This window comes from Triturus cristatus, chromosome 8 (assembly GCF_964204655.1).
Source record: "Triturus cristatus chromosome 8, aTriCri1.1, whole genome shotgun sequence".
NCBI lineage: Eukaryota > Metazoa > Chordata > Amphibia > Caudata > Salamandridae > Triturus > Triturus cristatus.
Window position 1 is genome coordinate 1,259,908,607 of NC_140591.1, and position 19,840 is coordinate 1,259,928,446.

At 48.2% G+C, this 19,840-nt stretch overlaps 1 protein-coding gene and 1 long non-coding RNA gene across 8 annotated transcripts in view; one reads left to right on the top strand and one right to left on the bottom strand.

Annotated features, from left to right (window-relative positions):
* FUNDC1 (FUN14 domain containing 1) overlaps positions 1–766 on the bottom strand; it is a 161,836-nt gene extending 161,070 nt beyond the window's left edge. The window contains exon 1 of one of the 4 annotated variants that reach the window (XM_085622958.1): positions 531–766. In XM_085622958.1, the coding sequence (XP_085479084.1) occupies positions 531–717 (187 nt within the window). In that variant the 5' untranslated portion in view covers positions 718–766. Of the gene's footprint in view, positions 1–464 lie in introns of all 4 variants that reach the window. The other 3 variants (XM_085622960.1, XM_085622959.1, XM_085622957.1) reach the window with 3 other exon arrangements.
* LOC146805686 (uncharacterized) overlaps positions 1–19,840 on the top strand; it is a 165,054-nt gene that overhangs the window by 66,077 nt on the left and 79,137 nt on the right. Inside the window, exons 3-4 of one of the 4 annotated variants that reach the window (XR_014967880.1) lie at positions 2,086–2,702; positions 12,979–13,913. This is a non-coding gene — a long non-coding RNA (uncharacterized LOC146805686). Of the gene's footprint in view, positions 1–2,085; positions 2,703–12,978; positions 13,914–19,840 lie in introns of those variants that run through there. The other 3 variants (XR_014967878.1, XR_014967879.1, XR_014967881.1) reach the window with 3 other exon arrangements.

A 19,840-nucleotide genomic window follows, 5' to 3' on the forward strand; every position in this document is an offset into this window, starting at 1 on the left:
GCATTTGGGAGAACCAAAATAAGATTAATACAATGGGGCCATACAAAGAGGGGAATTAAACGGCATTGGGTGCACAAGTGTCAGAGATGCTTTCGGGAGACACTGGCAAAAGATGTTGTGGGCCCAAATGCAGCTGACAGATGCGGTATGGAATTACATAACTGAGAATACACAGGGGGTATACCAGGATAGGAAATACAACGGGGCAGGAAAGTCAGCAAGCGCAGTCGAAGTAGTAGGGCTTAGAGGCAAGGGTTGAAGCCAGAAGCGGCAGAAACAGGGGGTAAAGAATACAGTGAGATCAGGCTGCATAACGTTAGGGCGCTGGAGGAAAAAAGCAGCTTGAAATGCAGTGGGTTCACACAAAACAGGGATTCTATGGGGAACGCACGAGATAAATGAATAAGGGACGTAGACATCTAGAAAGGTTTGTAGTGGGAGCAGAGGTTGCAACGGCAACACACCAAGTTTGGGCCACAGGGCGAACATCTGGGAGGGAACCTGGGGCACACGATCTAGTTATTCCGCACCTCTCGTGTCCTGCGGGGAGTTCATCTTGTGAGGCACTGTGCGGCTCCCGAAGCAGGTGATTTTAGAGGTGCTGAAACCCCCGCGCTCAGATGGACGAGAGCCAGAGCCGATACTCTCCTGTTGATGATGTTCATCTGTGACACCGCCCCTTCCTCTCCACAGCCTATCCACAGCGTCTGCCTCCATCACAGGAAGCGTCCTGTCAAAGGTGCCTCCGTCACGTGACTGCGCGTCTGCCACTGCCTACATGTGCGCGCGTGCACGCTTCCGTCCTATTTTGTAAACGGCTCGCCGATTGGAGGTAGCCTAGAAACTAGCCTCCCTCTCATTGGTGTAAAATCTAACACGCAGAGGGCAGGGACAGGCAAAACCTAATGAACACAGCAGAAGTACCTGGAGTGCTTCAACCAAAATACTTTCGCGTTGTACTTCGTACTTATCTAAACCTACGTACCTATATGCAAAGTGACTCTTCAAAGTATTGATCCCGTTAGGGCAAGTCTGCGCTTCTTTTGGACCTGACAAAAGCTTGTATTCACGGAGGGCATCAGACTAGCTGTTGACGTCCATTAGAACGTATCCTTCAGGCGTGCACGAACATGCTAACTCTCTCGCACTTACAGTCATCATCGTGTCACCCACTCTCAGAGTTCCTCGTCCAGTTATGTATCCTTCTAAAGGCAAATTTCTCACATTTAGAGTGTTTCAGAGTGCCAGAATGGATCTGCCATTCTTTAAAACAATTGCTGCCACACACCTCTAGGTGGTGCCGTCGGACTCTGCGACTACCGTGCTGCATCCCTACAAGTCACGACGAAATTGCAGATAGATGTCACCCTTGCACATTTGTCTGTTCCTTTCTTTGCACTTTGACGCGGCTCTGGAATATCACTGTAAATTGTATTCGTCTACCGATGCAATATTAAACTAAAGAATGACATTGTGTCTTGGAAGAAAAAATGTCTCTTCTTAAGAAGACCGGTTGTATGTCAGTTGTGCCACTACCACAGAAAGTAGATGTCAGTTAGGGATTCACATTAAGGTATTTGTGTGTGTGGCCATGTAAAGTGGGTAAATAGAGGTAGTAAACGTAACTGTGAAGTTCCAAATGACCTTTAAATACTTTATTGAAGCGTCAGGCAGAATACACAGAAGTGCGTCTGATGGAGCAGGATTTCGCAAAAAGAAACCTTCTTGAATGAATACCCCCATAATGCATACTAACAGTAAGTAGTAGTAGAAAACTAACGTGCACCTTACACAGACACGAGGGAAATAGCTTTGCACATGTATGCACTAATGTGAAATAATATATGAAAGAACTAAAACCGTATTTACAAGTATGCTTTGAAAGAAACGAGAAATAATGCATGACTACGCCGCATGTGCATTTCGTAGTTTGAATGTTGCATCTTGCTTTGAAATAATAAATAATGACGCTTTTGCTTAAAGCCTATGCTAGGAAACATTAATAAGGAATAGTGCAAGGGTGGGTGGTTAACAGTGAAAAGTGCATTAAATAATTAATGAATGTTCATGTTCCATTTGCTATAGTGAGCTGGATGAGGCACCATTTTCCCTTAACTTAGCCGGATAGAGAAGGAGGTGAAGAAAGGAATGAAACTGATCTGTCAAAGGCAAGACAGAAGCGCTGAGCACAGCAGAAGAGACGCAGGGGTTGAAGGCCAATGTGATGATCGCCTGCCAAGGGATGTGACTGACCGTGGGATAAAAAGACTCCTTCCGCGGACATTGCTTAAAATTATGTGCAATTGTAACATATTAAATTGTGTGAGCGGAACAATTATGAAATCATTAGAATAGGTGTAGAACACAGAATATGCCCAAAGTTTGAATGAAGTCTCCGTGGTGTGACAGAGCCATCTCCTAAACTCACCAATCAACTGTCTAGTTTCGTAAAATGTTTCAACTGATGTGGGACGGACATGTAGGTTTTAGGGTATAACTGGGGTGCCTTTAGGGGTGTGGTTAGCGCTTGCAGGGAGGAAGAGAAGAAGGGTGGATGCGTCGCTGTTCGTCGGTTTGCAGAAAGGCCTAGCTGTTCCTGTCCCTGTCCTGCTCCTGGGTTCTGAAATCTTTTTTCCCTGATTCTATTTCAGGGAACCTCCACCATCACCTTGGCCAGGGGGTTGGTTTTCCACAGACCTTAGGTATGTATTTATCTGACTCGTTCTTGCAAAATTACTTGCAAATGTATTTTGTGTCTGAAACATTTGTCTCTTCACCTATCCACTCCTTCATAGTTACATTGACACACATTATTTTAGTTGAAACTATTGTCTCTTCATCTATCCCCTCCGTTTGATGTATTTTGTTTCGCATTTAATTTTTATGAAACTTTTGTCTCTTAATCTGTCCACTCCTTCATGCACAATGTAATTGCTTGTATGATGAGTTTGTATCCATTTGAAGTTGTTGATGTTTCCTCTCCCTTAGTGAATTTAATTGTTTGAATTTGTGACCGTGTGCAAGGAGCATTCCAATCATTTAATGTGAGATAAAGCTTTATTAACTTTACTGAGAGTCTGTGATTATTTAGCTGACTGAATAGTTGGATAGTATTATCATTACCATCAACTATTCAACTAATTGGTTCATCGACCAAGTAGAAGGAAAGTTGATTCATACATTAGATAAGTATTTTGTGATGTCACACATGGATTTTAGAAGGAAAAGTATTGAACGTATATAAGGAGGTGGTATTGCCATAGTTCTTAGAGATATCTGGTCATTTTCCAGCGAAGCCTCTGTGGGGCTAGTAGACGGCGAGGCTCTTGACTTTTCCATTGTGTTGTCTCCCCACTTTACCTTGGGCGGCACTGGTCTATCGGCCCCCGGGTTTCCCGGGAGGCTTTCTGAAGGCCTTGGATGATGTGATCATTCCGCGTGCCCTGCGGTTCCCTAGATTTCTTTTTCTTGGGGATTTTAACATACATCTTGATTGCTCGGATGCGCCGGGCTCCAGGTAGCTCGATGATCTGTGTGATCTGGCTCATTTAACTCAATGGATTAAACTACCCACCTACCAAGGGGGGCATCTGATTGATCTGATCTGTTCTAATTTTGATATATTAACTCCGGACCCTCTACCGGTCTCGTGGTCTGACCACTATTTGCTTCATTTTTCATGGTCTATCGGAAAATTCGCCCCTTGTGCTCGTCCTGCTTATAATTTACAGTCTTGCAGGATCGATATTCCGGCCCTTGCAAAGACGTTGGCATTGACGGAACCTCCGCCTACCAACGCCCTTGAGATTGCATGTGTCGACTTTACCTCATGGATTGCCTGTGGTGTGGAAACAGTGTCAAATACTCCCCACGTTCGCCGACCTAGGGTTATCCCGCCTAAACCCTGGTACTCGCCTTCCCTTAGAGCTCTTAAACTGTCTTGCAAGTCATTGGAGCACATCTGGCGCTTGGATTACTGCCCTTTAGCCAAGGCAATCCTGCGTAAGGCCCAACGAGATTATTATGCTGCTATTAGTGCAGCTAAGAGTAGTTTCTTTGTTGCTCGTATTGCCAAAGCCAAGAACAACAGTAAAGACATCTTCTCGATCGTCAGAAGTTTCTTATCCCCTGCTGCGGAACAAACTCCCCTTCCAGCTTCCTTAGAGCGGTGTGAGGAATTGTCGTCTTTTTTCATTGAAAAGATTCAAGTGATCCAGGACAGTCTTGGTCGGGATTCTTCTTCCCTGACTGATTCCTCTTGTCTGATTTTGCCGACTTCTCCAGTTTGTTCCTCCTCTTTTTCCACGTTCACGTTTGCTGAGGAATGTGATACCTTGGCTATTTTAAAATCTCTCAAATCAGGGTCTCCTTCTGACCCGGTTCCGGCCAGAGTGTTTGCTGGCATTGCTGAGGTGATTTCTTTGAAGGTCAATAGAATCATAAATCTCTCTCTGCAGACCTCTATGGTTCCTAGTAGCTGGAAGCAGGTTAAACTTCTTCCTCTCCTGAAAAAACCCTCTCTTGACCCCTCTATTTCGACTAGCTACCTCCCTATTTCTCTCCTCCCAGCCATGGCTAAAATCTGCGAGAAGGTTGTTTTTCGGCAACTGGAAGCCTTCGTGGAATCCTCCGGCCTACTGCACCCCGCGCAGTCTGGTTTTAGGTCAGCCTATAGTACCGAGACTGCGCTGGTGGAGGTGGCCGAAGCTATTCGGGTGTGCCTTGATGCGGGCGGCAGAGCAGCTTTAGTGCTACTCGATCTCTGTGCCGCCTTCGATACGGTCCCCCATCGGCTCCTTCTATCTCGCCTGGCTAATATTGGTATTGGTGGCCATGTGTGGAACTGGCTAAAATATTTCTTAGAGGACAGGTCCCAGCAGGTTTGGATGCCGCCTTTTTCCTCGACAGTGAGGAAGGTCTCCACAGGCGTCCCGCAGGGATCCACCTTGAGTCCCCTGCTTTTTAATATCTATCTTACACCTTTGATGTCTCTGGCAGAGGAACTAGGTGCAAAAATAATGGCCTATGCGGATGATACGCAACTTCTTTTTACATGGAAGGATTCAGATTTGTCTACCGGGTCCGCCCAGAACTGTCTTTCGGCAGTTTTTAAGTGGCTGGCCGCTGCTCAGTTAAAATGTAATGAGGACAAATCAGAAGTTCTCCTGTATGGACAATTTCCTTCTGATTTCAGAACATCTTTATGGCCTTCCAATTTCCCCCGCCCGCACTCTGAGGGCTCTCCTTGAAAAAAATCTTGGGATTTGGTTCACGGAGGACCTACGGTTTACCCATCAAATTAATAAACTGGTCGGCCAGTGTTTTGGCACTCTTAAGGTTCTGAGAAGATTTCTCCCTTTGCTGCCTCAGTCAGCTAAGGAAGCCGTGATTCGTGCCCTGATTCTCTCTCGGCTGGACTACGCTAACGCTTTGTATCTGGGTTCCCCCAGATACCTAATTAATAAACTGCAGACTATTCAGAATGCCGCTGCTAGACTCCTGCTCAACATCTCAGGTCGATCTAGCATTAAAAAACAACTTTGTGACTTACATTGGTTGCCAGTCTTCCAAAGAGTGCAATTTAAATCCCAAATTTTGGCTCACCGAGCATTGCACAATACTGGCCCTCTCTACATTCAAAAGCGGTTTGCCTTCTATATTCCTAATAGATTGTTGCGATCCGCCAAACTACGTCAGGTGATAGTTTCACGCTTTCATAGGGCTCGTTTGGGTGGCCAATCTTTTTCAGTCAAAACAGCCATTGCCTGGAATGCACTACCTTTGAAGCTTCGTGCCATCCAAGACCTTAGGCTTTTCAAAAAGCAATTGAAAACTTTTCTATTCCTAGGGGCACTCTAAATGGCCTCTCCACAAGGTTTCGCTTGCAGCATTCGCGCCAGGACACTTTCAAGTATTAGTGCGCGCTATAAGTATTATATAACATAACATAAATTGACCCCAGCGCATCAGGGATTTGGGTGAATGAGCATGGGCCATTGTTCTGTGATATTATCGAGTATTGATCCCTGATCAGGTATTGGCCGTGCGCTGGATCACTTTTCTCCTCAGTGAGGATCAGGGTGCATCTGGCTGTTGCATGCATTTTGTCTTTGTTGAAGAGAAATCGCAGCACGAGAAATACACGTTCAAACATATACATGTTGACTTCAGCTAATACCACGCTGGAATTAATGTACGTACAAGAACCTAATGTACATAGAGATAAACATAGAAGACACACTACAATTGTGTCTTGATAATCATCATTATATCATCCTCCTCCTTTTAAAGAAAACTTAATACATATAAAAATCTGTAAACCTAGAAGGTAAAGAACAATTACGAGATGTCCTGGAGTAACCAGAGCAAGCTTCTACACTCAAATCACCTTGCTGAGAATTAACATCTTGTTGGAATGAAGGTTCTTCAAAGTGTAAATGGAATACTTACAAACTTATAAGTGAAATATGAGCAGGTATGTCATGAGAAGTGGAATGATTAGTTAAACATGTGTTTGATACATCATCAGATGAATAACCTAGGGAGAAATGAGAGAAATTGAAATTCTCTTCTACAGATGTATTCTTGGAAGCAAGAATCTTAGCTGCCTGATCAGGTGTCAGCTTGACAACCACTCTTTCATTCCACCACCCCTTTTTGTCCAAAAAGATTGATCCTTTTGTAGTCTTAAGAATTTGTACAGACAGAGAAAACTTTGAAGCTGTTTTTAGGGCTTGCGCCTTAGCGTTGCAGTGCGCAGAATTGCTCACGCAGGCGAGAGCCCTTTTGTAGGGGGTTTTAAAACGGAGCCTGGATTCACACACGCTCGTGCATGTGCTTTTCCTTTTGGCTTCCGCGATTGGCCTTTGGTGCGTGTTTTTCCAAAAGACGGCACGCAATAGGCAAAAGGCAGACGCATTGCTCCGTCCATGGCCTATTGGTGTCTATTACGCGCACCAAAGGCCATGTGGTTTCAATTATCGTGCCCAGACACGGGCGCGATAATTGAAAACACATGTTCGCTGTGGCGCGCGCGCACACCACTCGCGGTCCTGTTTTTTTCCAATAGCGATCACTTTTGTGATCGCTTTCAGTCCCGATTGTTTAAGTTGCAGTGACAGTGAAACCCGGACGTTTCTCCAAATTGTGCAGACTAATGTGCCTGTGAGATGCAGTTCTAAAAGGTGGGTGTGAACCACAAACACAAAGCCTGTATTCTTTATGTGCGTTTGATTTGGAAAAGTATATGTAATAATTGCAGCCTTTTATGAGGTCTGGGTTTGACAGTGCAGTTTGATGTTTTCGATTTATACATAGGGGGATTCCGGTCTATTGCTACCAACCATTAGCACATTAGCATATGGCGTTACGATCAGAGCTGCATACTTTTGAGCTGGGGAAGCAGGTTCGAGTCTCGGTGTCGGCTCAACATGCTGTGTTTCTGGGCAAATCATTTAATCTTCCAACGCCTCAAAAAAAAAAAGAGAAAAAAAACTGGCCTAGAGTAATGTAACTGGTGTTTATGTAAAGGCCTCCACTGCTCCTGCGCGGACTTCGCGGTATAATCAAAAACACGCTTTCTTGAGTGTTAGAAGGTGGTTCTGACACTATGGGCCGCCCGGATTTTTCGCTTTTTGAGCACCTAATTGTTGAGCTTTTACTGTGGGGGAGCCTCATAAGTTGAGACTCACCCACAGTGAACTCAGGATGTAAGAGACTGCATGGGGATTTTACTGGTGTTCCCCCGCCTGACCAGGCCACTGCGCAGCAGCTGGAGTAAGGGACACCGGGCTGGTTACATGCAGACATGTATACACGCGCGTACACACGTGTACAGGCTGCGCAGGGGAGATTCCTAGCGTGCGCAGTCCAGGAGCAGCTACAAAGTGAATGGTGTGGCAGGACTTATGCAGTATTGGGTGGTGACGTGGAATAGGCTTTATAGCCTGGAAAGAAACATGCCAGGGAAAGTCAGTGTGTTTTACTGTGTTTTCACTTCATTATTCCCCAATAGGAATGTGGGGCCCATGGCTAGATTAACTTCCATTAGGCCTACAGATTCCAGACACGCACTTAAGTCCAATGTAGCGAATGTGAAAATAAGTATTCTGCAGAGTCCAAAGTCATATTTGTACTGCTTTTGGGTCATCCAGAACTGTCATATTTCTCTGAGCCAGCCAGGACCAGACCCAGGCTGACGGCTGACCTCAGCTGGATGGATTGATAACCTTTCTTCCACAAGCTAGGGCCTCCTCTATACGAAGAGAAGATGGGAGGGGCTACAGGCTCATCAATTAGCAGCTGTCACTGGGTGCCAGGCACCAGGCTGCACCAAGGAGGGAAGGCAGCGTGGGGGATGAGGCTTCAGACGTGGCCACAAACCCTGGACGACACCATTTTGAACAAGCCCAGAGGCTGGACAAGAAGGAGGGAGCAGGGGCAGGGACGTGATGTGTCGCTGTTTGATAGGACCAACAGAGACTTCCTGCCAGCCCCCTACTCAACTTTTAAAAAGTGCGTGCACAGGAAGAGAAGCTCTCTGGGGTGTGGTCTGCTGAGGGTGAAGGTGCTGGAGTCTGGCGCAATGGGCAGTTGGAAGGAGAGACCCCCTGACTCCCCCCAGGGCCCTATCCACACCAGGAGAAGAGCCCAGGACTGGTGCACAGAAGCAGGGGCCTCTGCGCAGGGAGAAGAGAGGCCCAGAAGGAGAGCCTGGCGAAAGGCTGGCGCAGGGAGCCAGTGAAGACAGCACCCTGCTGAATCAGAGACCCTGAGGGCAGAGGAGAGTGTTCCCAGTGGCTGGGGCTGGTAAAGAGGAGCATGAAGCGCCCCATAATGCCTCGCCAGGCATTTGGAAATCTGCAGTGTTGGTGCCTTGTGGCCCCCAGAGAAGGGGGGGACACCCTCATGTATGGAAAAGGGGTGCAGGGGGGCTGCAGGAGCACCGCAGTCTCCCCCAGCATAAAGAAGAACAGTCCACCCCTAAGTTTCATGGGGCATCTGAAAGAATAACCCCTCAAGGGCTCAGCCAGCCTTTAACACCTTCTAGGCTGGAACTTATGTTCTACAGCTGAGGGTGTACTATGAAGTGCATCATGGAGTGAAGGGCTGAGTTGGGGATGTCTGGAGAAGGGCATCCCCTGGAGGTGAAGTGGTGTAATTGCACCGAAATGCATTTACTATTGGTTATTTCTTTTTAGGTAGACTGAAAGTCACACGTGTAAAGTGAAGTACCTGTGTAAGGTGATGTTAAGCTAAATGGAGTTATGTTGCTGGACCTTCCTGCTAGGGGGTCTGGCTGTATTTACGTAATCCCATGCTTTTACCTGTGATTCCTTTTAAAGTGAAGAGGCGCACTGCAGGAGAAGTGTAGTTGCCAGGAGTACTTCTTTTGAAGGGACTGTAAGTCACATGTGTAAGGTGATGTTAAGCTAAATGGAGTTATGTTGCTGGACCTTCCTGCTAGGGGGTCTGGCTGTATTTACGTAATCCCATGCTTTTACCTGTGATTCCTTTTAAAGTGAAGAGGCGCACTGCAGGAGAAGTGAAGTTGCAGGAGTACTTCTTTTGAAGGGACTGTAAGTCACATGTGTAAGGAGATGTCATTCAACCAAGGTGATGAGTACTGTCATTCTAAAGTGTGCGTAAACATGGATTCTTGCTGCTGCGCTTAGGTGAAGACCCCAGACTGCTAGCCCTTAAGATATAGAGGTGCATACTTTATGGTCAGTAGGAGATGCTCAGTCAGGGTCATGTGTCACCAAGGCAGGTTTACCTCTTTAATGCTTGTTGAGGTAATGGGGGTGGGTCGCCACTGGGATGGTGCCAGTGCGCAGGGCCCTTGCTCCAGGTTATGTTCAACTAACTGCATTGGGGGCAAGTTGGTGTGCATACATGGGAGTGGTGGTACTAGACTCCACCCCAACCTGCGGGAGGGGTGGAGATGTTATGCAATGTCACAAAGTAATTCCAACAGCTTATGTATATTTGAAAATTGGTGCATAGTATTGAGTGGTGTGTGTGTTTAATAAATGTACTCTTACTTTTATAAAGCAAAGTACAGACTGGACAATCAATTATTGAGTGTTATTTTTGTGCACCTGCAAATGGCGATTACTAGCCCACACCACCTCCCTTGAGTAAGCCTCAGACTGCTCTGCAACGCTACCCTCTGAGAGTCAGGCGCTACAATTGGGTGTTTGGTTCCCAGTGAAGGACAAATGTAGTCATGTTATTTGTGCAGGCCTCACAGATGCTGCCTCGTTTTCCAACATTGAGACACTGCCAACAACATGTTGGCTCTTCTCAAAGGAGTTTTTCCTGTCACCTAATGCTATTGTTTGGATGTATCCTTTCACCTCTAACGGAGTCCTTGCTTTCAACACGCCGGAAACTTTTACATCTCCCTGCCTGTCCTCTGTGAGCTTGTCATTGAAAACGCATGCACAAATGCACACTTGTTAGATTTCATGTTAGATGTGGCCTGTGGCATTGTGCCAGCTTTACTCGGTTGAAAAGATGTCAGATTCAGAGCTGGTACTTATTGCATGGATCAATTTGTTGGCAAGGCAAGCCCTTCTCCAAATAAACTGCACGACATGCCTCCTTTTTTAGTGCATACGGTGCGTGAAGAACCAGTATTTTGATTGTCCTGCCTCTGTGCTCTCTGTTGAGACTGGCGTTAAGCTTGTTTGCCAGAAGCTCGGATGTTCGAGTAAGGTGCGCGATCAGCCATTCGCACTGCAGCTATACACAGCTTTTGACTTTCTTGTTCTGTGTTGTTTATTGGAAACAGCAACGTCAATAGTGTTGGTTAATTTCAAAATATGCTACAAAATATATTCGAAAAAAGGGTCCAAGGGAAATATTTAAAGACCAAGCAGGATTAAGTCCCCAGCCTACATAACAGCAACACGAATGAAAACTGCTGGTCTAGAAAAGAATAAGATTAGGAAAAAAGTTAAGCTACAACAACCAGTCAGGCTTATTTCTTTAGTTGAGTCTATCTATGAGAATAGAATCCTATCACCCACTTGAGTGGCAAGCATCATTATTTGGGATTCCACTGGGTAAAAACCCTAGTGTATCTGTGTGCTACAACCTTCTAGATTAACGAAGAGAGCTAACAGGTAATACACTAAACTGAATCTGTTAATATTAACCATAAGCCCTATATGAGTTGTCTCCAAATGTTGTCATGGGTGAAGGTTGCAGTGCGAAGGAGTTTTAGTGCAAAAAAAGTGGTGGTGATGTTTAAAATTGACTACCAGGCTACTAAGAATTTTTATTGAGTGCTAACCTAGTGTCAAAGTAAAATCAGTGCATAGACAGTTTTAAACAAATAACTGTACAAGGGCCATGGAAATGGCGGGTCTACATGTTTCAGCTTAAGGGTATTGTGTTCCTAGCTTTCGTCAGGACCACAAGGAAGATGAAATGCTATTGCAAAACTGTGCTTTATGTTCCAAAATTAGCACAGAACAAACAAAAAAACAGGTTGAATCAATACAACCTGTCTTACTCCTGTACGCACAAATTTGGAAGGCTATCACAGGAGTGTAAGCTGGAACCCCGACTTTTTTCGGCTGTGCTCCTCACCTCACCGTGCTACAGTAACCAATAGATAATTATACCACGATGTGTATGCCAGTCAGACAAACACAATACCTGCCATCTCATAGTGATTGGGAACTGTGTCATGACATGCACCAACCTACAAACAAATAGAGTAAGCCAGTGGCACAAAGCCAAATACACCCTGCCAGACAGTTTGCCACCACAAAAACACCACCTCACAGTGCAGCTGACTGTCAGGAAGGAATAGTGGGGATGCAGATGAAGTGAGTGTAACCAAAAGCATGATGGCGCCTATAGTCACAGATAATGCTCCCCCTCCTGATTGGCCCATCAAGACCTCTCTGAAACATGCCCACATCACAGGGAGTGGAAAATGACTGACAAGATGGCTGACACTGGGTCCTTCTGTGGGGAGCACAAGGCCCTGCTAGGGCTTGTGTGCAAATCAGAAGCAGGACACCACTGACTGACATCCTGAAAGACAACTTGCACGCCCTACAATGGAAGCACGTTTCATGATGGGAAGGAGGACTGACCATACGTACCACCATGTGGCGTCACCCCCCCAACACAAACTCCACACAACTCAAAGGGTACAATGCATTGACACACACCTCATTGAAGTATCAGCAAAAGATACCCCGTACTGGGTGCTGCTGTGTGAAGCATAGGGGCTCACTTTGGACTTGTAGCCAAACAAACACCAGGATTTCACAGTCAGCCATCTTGCCACTGCTGTCACATCCCCTCACAGGGAAGCAGAGTCAAGAGGGAGGACGTATGGGCATGCTGGAAAGGGGGTGTAGCCAAGAGTATGATGGGAGTCGCATTCACAGACAATCTACACCCACCCACATGGCCCAGCAAGCTCACATTGAACCATACTCTCCTCACAGGGAGTGGGAAGGGACTGACAAGATGTCTGACACTGGGCTCTGTCGTGGGGAGCACAAGGCCATGCTGGCAAATGGCCAACAACAAACACCAGGACTACACAGTCAGCCATCTTGCCATTGCTGTCACACCCCCTCACAGGGAAGCAGAGTCAAGAGGGAGGAAGTATGGGCATGCTGGGAAGGGGGTGTAGCCAAGAGTATGATGGGAGTCGCAGTCACAGACAATCTACACCCACCCACATGGCCCAGCATGCTCACACTGAACCATACTTGCCTCACAGGGAGTGGGAAGGGACCGACATGATGTCTGACACTGAGCTCTGTCGTGGGGAGCACAAGGCCATGCTGGCAAATGGCCAACAACAAGGTCAAACTCTATCTGTGACAAGCAGGAAAAAAGCAGTGTACATGCAAGCATCTGTGCGAAAAGTAGAAAATGTCATGTTTGTGAACCATCGATGCATGTAGAAACATAACTCACATTGTGTGTCTCTTCCAAACACAGGTGGTGCTGGGATACCCAGTCCCAGACTCTGACGGACACTGAGCTCTCTGGTCTGACTCTCTCTCTGTCCTCTTCGGATGACGACGACCAACCTGGTCCCTCCGGTGTGAGCCATCATGCAGCATCAACATCTGCACCCCCTGTACCCACGCCTCCAGCATCTGGACACCGACAGGGCACCCCCGCCAACACGGACAGACCAAGGCCAATCAACACCCACAGCACAGGGACCCAGGACCCCCCCGGAAGCTACAGCAAACACCACCAGCAACACCACCCAAGGGGTCCCAGTGTCACCTGTGCGTCCCGCCGCTGGTCCTGCCCATGTGGCGAGGGGTGCTGGGAGTGGTGGGAGGCACAGGGCGTGCCTTGCAGAAGGGTCTGGACTGCATGATGACCCCCACCTGGCGCGCATCTTAGATGCGTACCAGGATAGCACCGGAGGATTTGGCCAGGTAGTGGGGATCCTCAAGGACATGCAACACGAGCAGGTCGCCCACCATGCCCGCATGGAGGCCAAATGGGATGACAATTACTGCGGTGCATTGGGCCAGATAAACACCAACCTGTCCACACGCCCCTGTGTGGCCACAACATCTGTCGCAACACCATCTGCCAGCGCAACAGGGAGGGAGGAGGACTCTGGCGGAGAGTCCCCTGCATCGCAGAGGCCTGCACATGAGGATCCCCCCCCGGAAGGAGAGGGGTCGTCCGAAGAAGGACATGTGAGAGACAGATGAACCAGCACATCCCCCAGGGCCTCTAAACCTGTTCTGGACAATGTCCTTTGTGCGCAACCCGTTCACCTTGTCCAATCGCACACAACTCTCCCACATGACATGGAGGGTTCATGTTGGGCCAATGTAGCAGATGACTGTGGACTTTACTCTGGACATTTCATCTACCAGCACTTCCAACTCCAATGTGAACTTTGGATTCCCAAACCAATGTACAGCACCCACCATCCTGTGCACTTCCCTCACACATGTTTGTAAATAAACTCACCAGTACACCATACTTGCCTCTGTTGTGATTCCAACTTGTCATGTTCAGGGAGATGTCGATCTGCTACACAACACAGTGCATGCCAAATACTGCAACAATGTGACCAACATAAGGTGAGTCATGGTGATGTGACACATGTGAGGGAGACACACCACTATGGCAACACAAAACATACTCACCATGGCCATGTTACTCATCACACACAATGATGTTGACCTGAAACGCATTGGCATGCACAGACACAACTATACCAAAGGGGATGATGACGGAGCGTTTGAGCAAATCAAACACTCACCCCCAGTCAACTGATCTGGGTTTAATCCATCATCATTCTTTAGCTCACTCCACCACCCCAGTTCAGATATGGCCATATGCAAATCAGTCTGACCCTGTGCCTCATGGGAACAGTCCAGCCCGAACTGCCAAGCAATGTCTTCCTTGGACCGGAAACAAGCATCCTGGGACCGGTTTCGGGTTCATAACCCTCTTCAGCCAAGCTATCTCGAATCCAGTGGCAAAGTGAGCAAGGGACCCACGTCTGGGCATACCCTGCCAACTTAGGGCGAACAAAGCGATACCAAAGGGGATGATGGACAGAGCGTTTGAGCAAATCAAACACTCACCCCCAGTCAACTGATCTGGGTTTAATCCATCATCATTCTTTAGCTCACTCCACCACCCCAGTTCAGACATGGCCATATGCAAATCAGTCTGACCCTGTGCCTCATGGGAACAGTCCAGCCCGAACTGCCAAGCCATGTCTTCCCTGGACTGGAAACAAGCATCCTGGGACCGGTTTCGGGTTCATAACCCTCTTCAGCCAAGCTATCTTGAATCCAGTGGCAAAGTGAGCAAGGGACCCATGTCTGGGCATACCCGGCCAACTTAGGGCGAACAAAGCGATACCAAAGGGGATGATGGACAGAGCGTTTGAGCAAATCAAACACTCACCCCCAGTCAACTGATCTGGGTTTAATCCATCATCATTCTTTAGCTCACTCCACCACCCCAGTTCAGACATGGCCATATGCAAATCAGTCTGACCCTGTGCCTCATGGGAACAGTCCAGCCCGAACTGCCAAGCAATGTCTTCCTTGGACCAGAAACAAGCATCCTGTGACCGGTTTCGGGTTCATAACCCTCTTCAGCCAAGCTATCTTGAATCCAGTGGCAAAGTGAGCAAGGGGACCCACGTCTGGGCATACCCTGCCAACTTAGGGCGAACAAAGCGATACCAAAGGGGATGATGGACAGAGCGTTTGAGCAAATCAAACACTCACCCCCAGTCAACTGATCTGGGTTTAATCCATCATCATTCTTTAGCTCACTCCACCACCCCAGTTCAGACATGGCCATATGCAAATCAGTCTGACCCTGTGCCTCATGGGAACAGTCCAGCCCGAACTGCCAAGCCATGTCTTCCCTGGACTGGAAACAAGCATCCTGGGACCGGTTTCAGGTTCATAACCCTCTTCAGCCAAGCTATCTTGAATCCAGTGGCAAAGTGAGCAAGGGACCCACGTCTGGGCATACCCTGCCAACTTAGGGCGAACAAAGCGATACCAAAGGGGATGATGGACAGAGCGTTTGAGCAAATCAAACACTCACCCCCAGTCAACTGATCTGGGTTTAATCCATCATCATTCTTTAGCTCACTCCACCACCCCAGTTCAGACATGACCATATGCAAATCAGTCTGACCCTGTGCCTCATGGGAACAGTCCAGCCCGAACTGCCAAGCCATGTCTTCCCTGGACCGGAAACAAGCATCCTGGGACCGGTTTCGGGTTCATAGCCCTCTTCAGCCAAGCTATCTTGAATCCAGTGGCAAAGTGAGCAAGGGACCCACGTCTGGGCATACCCTGCCAACTTAGGGCGAACAAAGCGATACCAAAGGGGATGATGGACGGAGCGTTTGAGCAAATCAAACACTCACCCCCAGTCAACTGATCTGGGTTTAATCCATCATCATCCTTTAGCTCACTCCACCACCCCAGTTCAGACATGGCCATATGCAAATCAGTCTGACCCTGTGCCTCATGGGCACAACACCAACCCCAGTCAGTGGTAACAAGTCCACAGGTGAGGTAAGCAGATGTCACTCAGATGTGGGAAGACAGACAACGCACATGAGAAAGCGTAGCACAGGTTCATTACACATCAGCAACACGTTTATTCCACAATAGTTGCACGGTAATTCTAGGTAACAGTGGACACACGCTCTCAATGTGTTGGAGAATGGAAGTCCAGGGATGTGTGGTACATCAGTTGATGGGAATTGTCAACTTCCACACTGGTGTTGGTTTCTGTGTGTTGGGGGTCGTCAGTGTTGACCAAACAACAGGCAAAGTACCCTGGGAAGGACAGACACAAGACACAGTCAAAAGCACAGAAGAACAGGAGAGAAATTCAATACACATGCACAAAACATGTTGCAAGACACCTATACAAACACTAGTTAGCAGTACTACCCTATTGTGGAGTACACACAACCTGAATGGACACATCACAGCACGCATCCAGTCAAGTGGCACACAGACACACTCAGACAGCAACAGAGCTGGCACAACACATTCCAGGCTACCTCCATACATTCACATAACAACCCTGGAAACTCACATTCAGGTGAAGAAGTTGTTGATGAGCTGTGAGCGGATGTCACCCTCATCCTCATCATCACTGGCATCTTGGCCCAGGCCGGGATCCTCCACAGGTGCCGGAGCTTGGCCATCGTCATCCTGGATGAGAGGCACCTCCTTCTGCACTGCCATGTTGTGTAGCATGCAGCAGACAAGGATTATTTTGCACAGCTTTGCAGGCTCATATGGGAGGGCCCCTCCGGTCTTGTCCAGGCAGCGAAAGCGGCTTTTCAGGAGGCCGAATGTCCGCTCCATCACCCTCCTGCTCTGACCATGTGCCTCATTGTAGCGCAGCTCGGCTGGTGTCACAGGGTTCCTGAGGGGTGTCAGCAACCACGGCATGTTTGGGTATCCGGAGTCACCTACACACACAAAAATGAACAAGTAGCTGAGTTTTGTAGGAGTGCGGAATACAACACTGACAAACACACACAATGAGAAACAGTCAGTACACACCGACAAGCCAGGCATCCTGAGCTGGCATCTGTGACATCAGCGTTGCAATGCGACTACTCCTCATAATGTAGGCATCGTGCGCAGAACCAGGGAACCTTGCACACACGTGTGATCGTCATGTCAGCAAGACAGACCACCAGAGCATTGATCGAATGGTAGTGCTTCCTGTTACGGTATGCCTGCTCATGTGCCTGTGGTGGTATCAGGGCAACATGTGTCCCATCAATAGATCCAATGACGTTCGGCATCCTCCCCATTGTATAAAAGGCATCCTTTATTTCAGGGAGTTCAGCTGGGCTCGGGAACTTCATATACAGGTCTAGGAAATGCAACATCCCCTCCAAGACATCGCGTAGCACCCGACTAAACATCGTTTGCGACATCCCACCAGCAGTAGCCACAGTGTACTGGAAGGTACCAGTAGCAAAGAAGTGCAGGGCTGCCATCACCTTCACCTCTGGGGTCAGTGCTGTAGGGTATGTCCGGCCAGGTAGCAGATGTGGTGCCAACTGTTCCGCCAACTCCTCAATCAGTGGCCTAGTAAAGCGGTACCGTTTGATGCAGTTGCGTTCCTGCATGGTTGCAAGGTCTGGGAACGGCCGATGGACAGCTGGTGCCCTGCAGTACAGAGATGCACAAAGGAAGATTGTCAGTTCATCCACCCATGTGGCCATGACCACGATCAATATCACATGCTGGATCATGACATTACACAATGTACTGAGGTGTGTGCTGTTGGGAATGGACATATATGTCACCTACATGACCACCACCTCACATCTCAATTCCACATGTCCACATGAGTCCCATGTAGTGCAATGGCCAATCATCTGGCTGTGTCACCCAACCTATGTGCTGCTGCAACGTTCCAAACACACACCACAGTGACAAGTGCGGCATCATGTCTCCCAGGCATCACAGATCTTTGCCATGCAGAAACCCAGGGTCCCTGTATTGCCACATCGACACAGCAATGAACATGGGGTATCATGTACACACCACAAGGCAAGCGTAAGTCCCACAGGTAGTGGCCACTGTTGTTCCTGCCGGCCCTACATGTATGTCTCTTAGACACACATCCCATCAAGGGTGATGCATATACCACATGGATGTGGAAACTTTCACCCATTGTGCACATTTGATCAGACACATCTGAGACACAACATGCACATAGACTGTGGGTGCACATCAGTATTGTGGCTACAGGTCTCACTGTGACGTACATGCCATCACCCCCAGGACTCAGGGTGTATGTGACATGTCCTATACATGTCCAACCTGACACTGTGTCCGTGACTCATGCCCATTACTGTACAATTGCACATCACAGTGGTAATGTGCACAACACACAAAGGATTCTGCCCCATGTACACGTGCACAGCCTGGGAGTGGCTGCACAAAGTGCCAGCCAAAAAAACAGATGTGGCCCCTCACAAACACCCAGGGAATGCAGCCTTACATGCCATGGGACACTGTGTGGCCAATGCTGTAGTGTGGTAAGTGTGCACAGGTGTCCCTGGCCAGTAAATGTGTATTGCATCCCTATAATAGTCACACCAATGATATCCGACACGGGTGACAATGCGTACACATTGCACGGGTCATGTCCGAGCAGTGCGTACGCTTTGTCATTGAATGCAATGAGGTCCGACGCGGGTGACAATGCGTACGCATTGCACGGGTCATGTCCGAGTCGTGCGTACGCTTTGTCATTGAATGCAATGAGGTCCGACGCGGGTGACAATCCGTACGCATTGCACGGGTCATGTCCGAGCCGTGCGTACGCTTTGTCATTGAATGCAATGAGGTCCGACGCGGTTGACAATGCGTACGCATTGCACGGGTCATGATCGAGCCGTGCGTACGCTTTGTCATTGAATGCAATGAGGTCCGACGCGGGTGACAATGCGTACGCATTGCACGGGTCATGTCCGAGCCGTGCGTACGCTTTGTCATTGAATGCAATGAGGTCCGACGCGGGTGACAATGCGTACGCATTGCACGGGTCATGTCCGAGCCGTGCGTACGCTTTGTCATTGAATAGTATGGAGATGGGTGCATGTGTATATTCAAAATACGCGTTGTACAGGCAGTTGAACGAGCCGGGCGCACCCATTGGCTCCGGACTGTCATGGAGACGGATGCGGATTCAAAACTTGTACGAGTTGTGCACTGGAAATTCAGTTAGATGCCTACAACAATGTTGCAATTGCAAGTGTTCCATGCAGGTGAAGATTTGAACGATACGGAAGGCGTGTACGAGTCGTACATTTAAATGGATTGGCCAGATTCATAGAATGCAACCGTGTTGGACCTATCACTTGGGACACATGGCACAGAGTCTGCCTCTGCAGCACAGATATAAGGCTGGCTGGCCCCCAGGGAGCTCACTTGCCTGCACTACATGCTACTGGACCACATCCCTGCTACCACTGCTGCTGTCTCTGCATCCTCTGGCTCCTGCTATGGCACGTACTCTGGAGAGGGCCCCAGCCTTCACTGAGGAGGAGAACCAGGCCCTGCTGGACGGGCTCCTTCCACAGTACAGCAAGCTCTATGGGAAACCAGGGGAGCAGGTGAGTGTGCAGTCCACTGCCTTCCTAATTATGCATGTTTTCTGATTAGCAGGACTAGCAGTGTGTACACCAGTGGCAAGCATTCTCACTGACTACTTTCATCCCCCAAAGTGTGTAGGTACATGTACTGAATAGGTTTCCTGCTGCTAAAGTGCATTAGTGCAAGCTTAAACTATCCAGGCATTG